This window comes from Rhipicephalus microplus, chromosome 4 (assembly GCF_043290135.1).
Source record: "Rhipicephalus microplus isolate Deutch F79 chromosome 4, USDA_Rmic, whole genome shotgun sequence".
Taxonomy (NCBI): Eukaryota; Metazoa; Arthropoda; class Arachnida; order Ixodida; family Ixodidae; genus Rhipicephalus; species Rhipicephalus microplus.
Window position 1 is genome coordinate 215715771 of NC_134703.1, and position 12653 is coordinate 215728423.

At 45.4% G+C, this 12653-nt stretch overlaps 1 protein-coding gene across 9 annotated transcripts in view; it reads left to right on the top strand.

The window, feature by feature from the left end:
* Window positions 1-12653, top strand: part of LOC119172975 (cell adhesion molecule Dscam1-like) — a 2235730-nt gene that overhangs the window by 1297867 nt on the left and 925210 nt on the right. For 6 of the 9 annotated variants that reach the window (XM_075891768.1, XM_075891770.1, XM_075891774.1 and 3 more), the window contains one exon: window positions 7773-7927. The exons of the other annotated variants lie outside the window; for them this stretch is intronic. In XM_075891768.1, the coding sequence (XP_075747883.1) occupies window positions 7773-7927 (155 nt within the window). The remainder of the gene's footprint in view (window positions 1-7772; window positions 7928-12653) is intronic. 9 annotated transcript variants of the gene reach the window in all.

Here is a 12653-nt window from a genome sequence, read left to right on the forward strand (position 1 = left end):
CACGCTTGCAATTTTAGCGGTGCGTACAAATCTCTATTTTCGACTAGCGTGCTCTCATACAAAAGAAAAACTCATTGCACGCAGTCGGTTGACTGATTCGGGTCACTGCTTCCGAATAACAACTTAACTTAAGACACTTACAGTGCTTACAAATACGAGAAGTGAAAATTGCAGCTGAACAAACTAACCGTGGAGATGACACAGCCATACTACCGTAAAAGCAAAAATAACCAAACAAGCATGCTTATAATAAAACTCCTGTGTCCGACTCTTTAGCTTACTGCGGTCCCTCACTTCAATCGCGCACGTGGGGGTCGAGGTCTTGGCGGATTTTCAGAACGCCCGGCATTACAACGTGCACGTCCTACAAGCTGAACAGCGCAGTCACGCATCATTCCCGATTTCAGCCTGCCCTGATCAAGTTCGCGGAGGGGACACCAGCGATCCGCAGAAAAGAGTGGCGATGCGCTCTTTGGGCTTGCACCCGCGCGGTGCTTCGTTATTGTGGCCTTTCTCCTAGGACCCCTTCGACATTCTTGTCCGCGGAAAGCTTTAAACCTCTGCTGCGAATTTTGTAGCAAAGATGCGCGCTGTGGCCTGCACTTTTGCCACTGGCGCCTTCCACTTGATTGCATTTGCGAAGAACCTGCTGTTCTTTTACTTGTTGTCCGGTGGCTCGGACTCATGCAGGGCAACTTTGACGCCGATGAGAAACGCCTAATTTTGCCTGATACGCTCAAATTTTGCGAGCTTTCTTCAACACGCGTAGTGCCTTTTGTCTCGCTCGCGGCTCTTCGACGTGTCTTGCGTCTGCGCCGCTTCTTGCGTCTAGTTTCCGAGCCTCCCGATTGCATCTCACGCTCGTGAAGCCTCTCGCAGATTTCGTCAGCTGTCTCAGTCGCGCAGTCTAAATGATTTTCGACCAAATCCTCTTTATTCTCACCCTCAAGACTGGCGAACTGGTTAACACACTTAGGAACAATGCAGCTGTTTCCCTTCAAAAAATCTTGCTCGCATTCCTGGGAGCTGTCTGCAACTGCACTGATACCATTTTCTACGCTCGCTGCTTCTGAGCTTTCTCCGGTGTTCTTGCCTACTTCGACCTCATTTGCAAGATCCACCGTCGCAACAAACACAGTTGAGGTCTGTGCCAGATTGTCTACAGCTATTCTAGCTGTTTGGCTAACAGTTAACTGGCACAACACCTCGTCACACTCGCTCTGGCCTTCGTCGGCCTCTTTACTCAGCGCAGCATCATTCGCAGCACTCAAACTCGATTCGCCTTTGAATCTGCTGCTATGTTCACACGTGCTAGCCTTCTCTAAAGCTCCGGACTCCACCTCGCACTTCTCGTGCGTTATACTTGCGAATGGCTGAAACTTCTGCCTCATTGCCTCGATTTTCTGTTCCAATTGTTCGAGCACCAAGGCGCGTGCTCGATGACACTCTTTTCTATCCCTTTTCCGTGCCTCTCGTTCCCGTTCCTCTCTATCGCGTTCTCTCTCTCACTCCTCCAACCTTTTTAAAGCTTTCAACCCCTATTCAATATCCTTCTCACTGGCGCTTTCCAAAATTAGCTCTAAAATTTCTGACCTGCCCATTCCTTCCTTAACCCTAATACCCAAGTCTTCACAAATGTACAAAAGACCATCTTTTAGCAGTGTCCTAACCTGCAAGATTGCCGTTGTACTTTTGTCCTGCATCTCACACAAATGTAGGGGATCCCTCTAACACTCAAATAGGTGATCTCCCTAACTCACACACAATCCAGCTTCTAATCAACTCACACAATTGAAGCCATGAAAGTCAAATCAAAGACCAAGCACTCACCACAGCACAGCACCATGTCGTGAAGTCCATCCCACCGCTGCCAACCAGTTGTTCCATTTCATTTTTCATTTCATTTCATTTTATTTCAAGTTCTCTTATTACACGAAAATACACAACACTGGTTAGACCCATAGCCACTGGCTAGTAGGGGGTCTAAATAAATATGCATTTAAAGGAACAGATTGTGTTAACAAAGCAGATATTTTATAAGTACACTTCAATCATACAAGAAAAAAAATCGAAACAAAATATAAGAAGGAAACATATTTGTGATAAGTCATTTGCAGTATCTTGCAGCATTGTTCCATGCAAACAACGGATTGCATGTATACAATACATCAAATACATAAAGCTACGTATACCATGTCAAGTATGATTCTGTTAGACATATAATCTATACATAACGAAGTGGAGATTACAACGAGGTTTGTGTTAGTGTACCTGTTCATTTTTCTGCAGAAAGTATTTTTTAAGAGCACAGGCAAAACTTTTGCTTTCTTTTATTTGATATGATATATCATTCCAGACCTTTACTCCAGCAAATTGTAGCAATCGTTTGCCATAAACATTGTTAGTAGGCGGAAGATTGAAATTATGTAATGTGGCACGTCTGGTAAGGCGGCAAGAGGATGAAAATAGTGATATATGAAAGGGCAGGTTATAAGAAATGACATTAGAGACGGTAAGTGCAGTTTTTTGCTGTCGTAAATTATCGAATGGTATGATTTCCATATTACGAAACATTGGCGCGCAGTGTTGATCATATCTAGCATTGTTTATTATTCGAAGTGCCCGCTTTTGTAGTATACGTAAGGGTTCTAGATATGATTTAAAAGTCCATCCCCATGAATCTATGCAATATGTGAGGTGAGAATGAAAAAATGTGAAATAGAGAATGCGGAGAATACTACTTTTAAAATAATTTCTAGCGGTTAATAATGTACTGCATCCAGATCCCAGTTTAGCGCATACAGAGTTAATGTGGCTTTGCCAGTTTAGCTGGCTATCGAGAATTACACCCAGATATTTGAATTCGTTCGTCTTCTCAAGCACGCAGTTATTTATTGTAATGCAAATGGACTCATTACTTATATCTCGATAACGGGAGTGGAAAACAGTGTATTTAGTTTTCTTTGCATTCAGTGTTAGTTTATTCTCTATAAACCACTGACAAACATTTTTTAGTTCTACATTACTTTTATGCTCGAGATCCCTTATATTGTCTGCAGTAACAATAACTGCTGTATCATCAGCGTACATTAGCATCTCTGCCGATGTCAATATGTTTGGTAGGTCGTTTACGTGCAGTGAGAACAGTAAGGGTCCAAGAACGGAGCCTTGTGGTACCCCTGTGTGTATATTTAACAGAGAGGAAGTGAGATTATGCATAATCACCATTTGTTGACGTTCGCTCATGTAACTAGAAAATAAGTCAAAAATTTTGCCACGTAAACCGTAGTGTCTTAATTTCATTAGTAATATATCATGGTCAACTGTATCAAATGCCTTCTTTAAATCAAGAAAAACTACTGCTACAAGGAGGTTATTATTTAATGCTTCGTTAATTTTTTGTGATAGAGATAGTACAGCAGTGGCGGTGGAATGGTGCGCCCGAAATCCATGTTGCTCGGCGCATATTACACGATATTTTTCTAGGAAGACGCGCATCCGTTTTGCTAGAATTCTTTCAAATATGTTATTTATTATGCTTAAAACAGATATAGGTCTATAACTTGAGGGATCAGAGAGATCACCTTCCTTGTACACCGGTACTACTTTAGCAGTCTTCAGACAGGCTGAGTATGTTGACGTACGCAAGGAGTGGTTATATATATGGCATAGGATAGGACCTAAGACGTCAATATTGTCTTTTACTATCCGCGCTGTGATACCATCTATCCCGCTGGCTTTATTGGTGGCTAAATTAGCAGTAGTGTTTTGAATTTCGTCTAGACTAATGTTGTGTACCGCAAACGTATTCGGCAAAGACGGCGAAAAACATTGAGGAGTGGAGGAAGAAAACTGCATTGCTAACGTCGGACCAATTTTAGTGAAATAATGATTAAAGTTATCTAGAGTTTGTGCATCAATAGAATCAGGTAGCACGCGTTGTCGTGGTTGATTGCCAACAACTTCGTTTACGATCTCCCAAGTTTTTTTAGAATTGCCCTGAGCTTGTTCTATTAGGCGAGAGTAATATTCCTTCTTTCGCAGCCTCGTAAGGAGCACGGATTTATTCCTGAAAATTTTGAACTGGCCAAGGTAATATTTATTATTTCTATGTTTCTTCCATTTATAGTACCAAAAATCTTTCGTCTTCAGCAGGTCAAGGATTTCTGCTGTCATCCAAGGACATAGCGGGGTCTTATATGAGCGCGCAGATACGTTTGAGCGGCTATTTCCAATGGCTCTGACAAGGAATTTTATCAAGTTCTGAAGTTCAACATTGACGTCATCGTTATATAGACTGTCATGGTCAATGGCGAGAATAATGCTTCGTAATAAATTGTAATCTATTTTGCCCTCTGTTGTGATACATGGTGTGCTGCTTTTTCGTGTGTCATTTATGGAAACAAAGACAGGAAGGTGATCTGATATCGCTTCATCATAAACGCCGGACTTCATACCAGTTGTTATGTTCGTCAAAACATGGTCAATTGTTTTTGCTGATGTACTAGTTACCGTTGTAGGTATGTTTATTAGGTTACGAAAACTGAATGAGCTCAGTAATTGTGCGTAACTGGTATACTTAGAATTATGGGTGTCAATATTCATGTCTCCAACGATTACAACCAGGTTGCTATAATTCGCCGACAGATTAAAGAAAGTTTCTTCCATCTTGTCTAAAAATCGGTCAATGTTTGAATTCGGGGGTCGATAAACGACGCCGATTATACCAAAAGAGTGTAGTCTAACAAAAAGAGCTTGCCCCGCCGCGGTGGTCTAGTGGCTAAGGTACTCGGCTGCTGACCCGCAGGTCGCGGGTTCGATTCCCGGCTGCGGCGGCTGCCTTTCCGATGGAGGCGGAAATGTTGTAGGCCCGTGTACTCAGATTTGGGTGCACGTTAAAGAACCCCAGGTGGTCGAAATTTCCGGAGCCCTCCACTACGGCGTCTCTCATAATCAAATGGTGGTGTTGGGACGTTAAACCCCACAAATCAATCAACAAAAAGAGCTTCAATATCAGCGGAGCTGCAATTCAGTGATGATAGCTCCGTAAAAGCGCAGCCCCTTTTGATTAAAAATGCGACGCCGCCGCCACGTGAACAAGAATCACGCTGATGCGATAGGGTTACATATCCGGGAACATGCACTGTCTGACCCTTATTTAACCACGTTTCCATGATCGCTAGTACATGAAAAGTGTGGACATGTTTTGATAGAAAAGCGAGAAGCAAGTTCACGTTTTTTCTTATACTGCGGATATTGCAGTGGAAGATATTAGTACTGTGATGTAACAGTAAAGGCAACCTTTATTAGGCCCGGAAGACACGATGAAGCGACCAGGCCCAAGGCACAGAACTCAGACAAGCCAAGTCCCCACAGCAGAATAAGATGACGACCACTCATGATGATGAATATTTGTAAAGATAGATGATGTGCTTAATGAATGCCTACAGTACATGTATCGCTGAGTAGTTGATCTACTTGAGGTATCGTGACTGCCATTTTATAACAAAAGGCGCTTCCAGTGGTCTATGCGCAGAAGTACCTATACTAGTTTCGCGAGGTCATCTTCACAGGAGATGTGAATGACCTTCGAGTTCTCCGATTTCCTTGCCAATACCTTTCCTTCAGAAACCCAAACGAATCTCCAGTTTTTGTCTTTTTTCCTCTGTATGGTCTTACTTAGCAAAACTTTATTCTCGAGACACAAGTGTTCGTTCACGAACACGGGTACATTTGTCTTGAAACCAAGCGTCGCTGTGTTCAGCCTGTTCTTTCTTGCCGATTTTAGGACCTTATCACGCTTAGACCGCGACACAAACTTTACTACGATATTTGGTACATTGTTTGTCTTAGTTGGTACTCTGTGCACTACGTCCAAATCTTGACTGGTCAGCTCAACGCGCAAACAGTCAAGATTTGTTATGAGTCGGAAGAAGGAGGATCGCAGGAGGATACGAAAACAAACAGGTTTATGGCACTATATACACATATGTGAAGCAAAAAAAGGTTAGAGGTTTCCCGAACCACGAGCCTGGTGGTTGAACCATTACATGGTTCAGAGCGACGTCTAGCACTCTGCGGCGTCGTTTTAAGCCCTGTCGGGCTCCTCCTCTCCGAGTGGAACACCAATCACACACACACAACGGGTGAGGGGGACGAGCATGCACGGTCCACGTGAACGTCCAATATTGAGTCGTGAACACTGTAATGAAAGGTGGCGCCAGCAGGGCTCTTCCTTGTCGTGTGTGTGCCGCTAGTTGAGAGGTCCCACGATCCTGACAACGTACATCGAAGGGTCTGCCACACAGCTCGCCTATTTAGCGGGGTGATTTGCGGTGGCTGCCGCGGTCTCTTACAGGAAGATGTCTTTGTTGTCCTCTCTCGAACGGTTAACGGCGTCGTGGCGACACAGCGTCTCATCATCCAGCTAGCAGGGACATTGCCTGTCGGGCATAGGCAGCCGGCCGGTCGCCTACTTGATTGGGGATTAAAAGGAGCGCCGCTCTCCTGTCAGCTCTGGCGCCGGTCACAACAGCTTCCCCGTCGCCTGATGAATTACCGAGGTTATCAGGCACCGCTGCTGCTTGAAGGTACGACGAAAAGGTCCGCATTTAAAAGTCGGGAACTCGCCTTTGCTTGCCGCATTGTCTGGGTAATCGCTCAAATCTTCGACAGTGTCTGGCCGACTGGGCGCCGAAGGGATTGAGAGCGTCCCCAGTAGACCCGCTTACGCACAATGGCGTCTGCCTACACGAATTTCCGGGCCAAACTTAACACCCGACACAACGTGGTTCTCTCTAAAATAAAGCATCAGTAGCAAACAGTACAGCGCTCGTGCTTGCGTCATTTTAGAAGTGTGGCAGTTTGGGCTAGTTGGTACGACATAGTTATAGCGCGAGAACAGAATGACGTGTCTTTCTTGTCCATTGTCGTCGTTCTGTTCTCACGCTATAACTATCGTCGTGCGTCATTTTATGTGGGCCTGTCTGAGTGCTTTCGCGGCTCGCTTCATCAAGCATCGTCAAAATAAACTTGAAGATTTTAAATACGCAACTGTGAAAGAACGGTAAGTTGAATGATTTGCTTGAGGAAATAAGCTCTATAATAACATGACGAGGGAACAATATTTTACTCAATATAGCTATGCTAACATAATCCTATAGGAAGCATAATTTACATCGAACAAGCAAAACGCAACATAATGCTTAAAAATTACGGCCATTTTCGTCAAGCTAATCTAGGCGTCCGATTTGGACTCTGCAGTGTGCCTTTAGGAAAGATGAATGACCCGACGCCTAGTGAGCTAGACTTGATTTACGAAAGGCTCGCCTCTTATTGCTGGCGTGAAATTGCATATTTCGTGAATATTCCCTCTTGCTATTAGTGAGCTTCGTAACTATAAGCGTTTCTTTGACTTCGTGCTCTCATCGCATGGTGCTGAAAAATACGAAGATCTGGTTCAGGCACTATTAAAGTTTGTTGGGCGTTCATTCAAAGTGTAACGAACCATGTTTGCGTGTTAAAACCGTGAAGAGATGGCGTTTGCTTGCATAAATTCTTTAGTGCTATAAGAATGTGTGTGTGTGTTGTGTGTGTGTGTGTGTGTTTGTGTGTGTGTGTGAGTGTGTATGTGTGTTACATACCTCATAGAGTATTCATGAAGAATTCGGAGCCTCATATTTGTGGTTGGGTGTGCATAACTGAAGTTAGTTTGCTAAGTACTATAGCTTGATGTGTTCTTAACAGCGGCACACACGTTTGTATGCTTTCAGCAACACGCTGGTTCAACGTTCGAATCGAACCGAGCTCAGCAGTGACGGCAGCCTGAACTTGCGGCTCGTGGATGCTACCAGTGCCGGCAACTACACATGCCATGTGCGTAACCGGCTGGCCAATGACCGACGGACCGTTGCTCTCATCGTGCGCGGTGAGAATAAGGTGGATTCAGTGTGAGGCCGGATGGCTTATCATATTGCTTGTATACTTAAAGTAAGAGCGTCTAACGTAGACAGCGAGTCCTTCTTTTACCTACAGTTGCTGTATACGTTACGCGATGGTATTGAAATTAATTATGAATCATCAGCTCGGCCAATTAGCCATTTTGAGATGCCATCTATCTTGTGTTGATGGGATGGTACGAGTAATTATGGCCAGAAGATGCAGCACGCTGAACAGTACAATAATGCACAAGTGGACCGACTTTTGTAGCCTTTTGAGGAACTGCACAACACAGATTCGAGCTGTCTAGTAATGCGACATTCTGCATTCACAATGGCGAAGATATGGCATTCGGTGAAATAGCTTCGTGTGCTCCCGCTATGTTCGACTTACGCACTAAAACACGTACACGCAACAGGTCCTTACTTCATAGGCGGTTGTGTGCATGACTGACTTTATTAAACGGTCGTGTTTTGTGGTATTAGGGGAGCACCAAGTGCGTCGCGGCACATGAATACAGGTGTGCGCCGTTGAGGAACGAAAAAATGAGCCGAGGCAACGAAAGGTACATGGTCCTTCATTACAAGCACCAGACATGCGTAGTTGCTGATTTCAAAATTGATATGTCAGAAAAAAGCAGTGAAGCTCAGGGAGGGACACAAAAGAGACACATTCAAGAAAGGTCACCGGTGAATGTGCCTCTTGAGCGTATTCGTCCAGAGTTTCTCTGTTTCAGATGCGAAGCATCTATTTGATTGACGTCTGTAACGCTGTACGTGCGTTCGTACGAACGTGCCACAACACGTTCCCCTCGCCAAACGTGTTTGAGCAGTGCCAAGTAGGTCCAGTCGATGCTGCGAGTTGACTTCACTCTCTCTCTCTCACCCGCAGAAGCTGCCGGGCCCTCCGCCCGCTCGCAAAAAACTTCTCTCTCGCGTCACCCTATCCACTGCCCGCAACGATAAACCACATGGCGAGTGGAAACACTCTTTTGGCTCGTTCTAATACGATGAAACTTACACAAAATCCAGCTCACCTTCCATGTATTTGCGTTTCAAACAAACGTATACTCGAGTAAACGCTACTCTTAGTTTCGCTTCGAATCGTTTTTTTAACACCCGTATTGATTCCCGTTTCAACCTGTTCAATGCCGAGTGCACCTCTGCTGACTCGCGTTCCATCAGGGTTTCCTTCGAGGAGATGGTGCATATTTGTTTTTCTCGCAAATAAATAAGAACCTGTCAACGCAGCGTTACACGCTTTTGAAAGTGATTTCAGAAGAACCACTCAGAGACTTTGTACCAAAGACTTTGTACCACGCAGAGACTTTGTACAGCTGGTAACTTATTCAGTGCAACCCGAAGACCACTGCCGACACAAAGAAATAAGTTTTCGCCCAGGGTTTGCTGTTCTCGAAACAAAATAGCACCGCCAATCGCTGTTCGTGAAAATGGTCAACCATGCCAAGATACGCTGCGTGGTAGGTGGCGGACTCGATCACCGTGTTGTCAAGTGTTTTCTAGTTCTTGAAGAAAAGCAGCGACACCTGCAAGCTGATGACCACTCCCGGTTCTTATTGAAGGCGACGTGCCGTGTCCATCAACCAACACTTCTTCAACAGCGTCAATGACTGTTGAGTAGTAATTTTCGTAGCCGGAAGAGCTTCCGGCCCACCAGTAAAAAGTTCAATAGAAGTCAATATTGCCACGTACCTTCATAACTACAATATTAAGGGCAGCGGGCTTCACCCAAGACAACTACTACTACCTTTTTACACATTGACGCAAGCCACGCAACAATGGGGCATAAAAACAGCATTGCTGCCGACTGTTCTCTAAAGATTACGCGCAGAAAAGTAGCAACGAAGCTTCTTTTAAAGCTAACACGATACCTGTTATAACACTGTGATGTTCTATAAGGATTAAAAAAAAGCCGGTGCCTTTCACAAAGAAGTAGATTACTTTTGGCAGTTGGCTAAATAACTGCTATTAGTGCAAATGCGTATGCGCCTCATGTACTACTCACGGTGGTGCTACGCATGGCGCTGTAGTGACGTAATTAAATGATTGGTCATTCGTCGCAATACACACACTTGGGAATCGAGTAACAATGATTTTAACTGCAAAAAGAGGGGTGCAGTAAAACGGTGATCAAGAATGGAGCGTCTTCGTTCTCTTTTGCGCCTGTTACGGACCTGGCGCCTCACTTTCTACATTTAAAATGAAACGGCTCCTGTCGTCTGTAAGGTTCCGGCTTGAACAGCTGCGCTTTCATTCTCACACGTTACACGGTGTCGCTGGGTTACTAGCTTCATTTTTATTGCGATAGTGAGTATATGAATACTATCGGCTGATTTTGGTCATTGCCGTCAATGCTGCCATCATTTTCTCTCTCTCTCTCTCTCTCTCTATATATATATATATATATATATATATATATATATGCAAAATGGAGACTCGTTGTGGTCCAGATGTCATGCGTTTATTCTAATGCACGTGCACTTCCTCTTCGTCAGCTTCTCCAAGAATCACCTTGTTAATGCGTCACACACACACACACACACACACACACACACACACATATATATATATATATATATATATATATATATATATATACATATATATATATATATATATATATATATATATATATATATATATTGAAACAGGGTGTAGAACAAGCAGGAGTTGACTCGGCGAACGACGAGAGCTTTATTTAGTGCAAGGGCTAACTTAACGCAAGCCTGCGATCACAGCAAGTCTTCTTCCTTTTCTATACTCGAACTCCATGCCCACTGCCATCGTTACAATCACCCCCGGGCGATGAGGGAGCCATCCTGGCGACCTAAGGACAGGTGTACACAAAAGGGTCACGTTATGGCTTGAGCCGAGAGATTTGTACGATTTCTTGTCCCCGACGGCGCTTGCCCAGAGATGCATGGCGATGTTTTTGGCGCGTCTGGTCATGTGACGTGAACGCACGAGCAAGCTTCCGACATTCTTCAGCGTGTGCTGCTGCTCGAGAAACCAGGTTTTGCAGTATAAAACATGCAACCTCTTTTGCGGTAGCAGAAGGTAACGCAGCTGTTTCAGCGTACCGCGTTAGGTGGTTGATAGCGACAATGACCCAGCGGTTGCCACTCGAGTTATAGGAAAGCGGACCGTAAAAGTCAATTCCGACACGATCGAAAGCTCGTGCTGGACATGGCGACGGCTGCAAGGGACCTGTGGCATGTTCAGTGGGCATTTTGCGTCGCTGGCAAGACCTTACGTAACGATGAACGAAACGGTACATACCGTGCCAGTAGTACCGCAGCTGCAAGCGAGTGTATGCTTTTAACACACCAGCGTGGCCACATTGCGGATCATTGTGGAACGTGGCACAGATGTCAGAGCGCAGATGTCGGGGGATGACGAGCAACCACTTACGGCCGATTGCGCTGTAGTTGCGGCGGTAAAGCAGGTTATCCCGAATAGCGAAGTGTCCCGCTTGACGGCGAAGCGTCCTGGAAACTGGAGCGGGCGTCCGGTTTGAGAGAAAATCCAAAAAAGAAGAAATCCAAGCATCCTTGCGTTGCTCGAAAGGCATGCCCGAAATGCTGATGGCCAAGGCAGCACTGGTGGAGTTAGGCGAACCGACAGGCTCTGAAGCCAATGACGAACGTGACAGGGCATCGGCGTCGGAATGTTTCCGGCCAGAACGGTAGATAACACGGATACCAAACTCCTGTAACCGCAATGCCCAACGAGCGAGCCGAGCATTAGGATCTTTTAGTGAAGATAACCAGGAAAGCGCATGGGGGTCTGTTACAATATTAAACGCACGTCCACATAAATAAGGCCAAAATTTTCCGATTGCCCAAATAGTAGCGAGGCTCTCCTTTTCAGTTACAATGTAATTCTTGTCGGCTTTACTGAGGGTGCGGCTGGCATAGGCAACGACGTACTCGTCAAAGCCATGCTTGTGTTGGGCCAGTATGGCCCCTAGCCCGACACCACTAGCGCCCGTATGAAGCTCCGTTGGAGCAGACGAATCGAAATATCGGAGCATGGGAGGCGTGGTGAGGAGCCGTCGGAGTTCCTGAAATGCATCATCACACGCCTTCGACCACACTGACAAATCAGCACTTCCGGCAAGAAGATTGGTCAAGGGGGGATAATGGAGGCGAAATTGCGGACGTAGCACCAAAAGTAAGAACATAGGCCGATGAAGCTTCGAAGCTCTTTGATGGTGGTTGGCTTTGGGAACGCCGCGACTGCATTAGGTTTCGTAGGGTCCGGGAGAATACCATCCGTAGAAACCACATGGCCGAGAATTACAAGCTTGCGAGCGCCGAAGTAACATTTCTTCAAGTTAAGTTGAAGTCTCGCCGTGGAAAGGCACGCAACAGCTTGCTCAAGGCGGCTGAGGTGGGTCGCCAAGTCGCATGGAAATAACACATTGTCGACCAAATAACAGATGCTCGTTTTCCATTTCAGACCTCGCAAGACGGTATCCATCATCCTTTCGAAAGTGGCAGGCGCATTGCAGAGGCCAAAGGGCATAACGGTGAATTCATTAGTCCATCCGGTGTTACAAACCCTGTCTTCGGGCGATCACCATCTGCCATGGGCACCTGCCAGTAGCCCGAGCGTAAATCTAACGAAGAAACGAACTCTGCTCCTTGTAGGCAGTCCAAAGCATCATCGATGCGTGGCAGAGAGTATACGTCT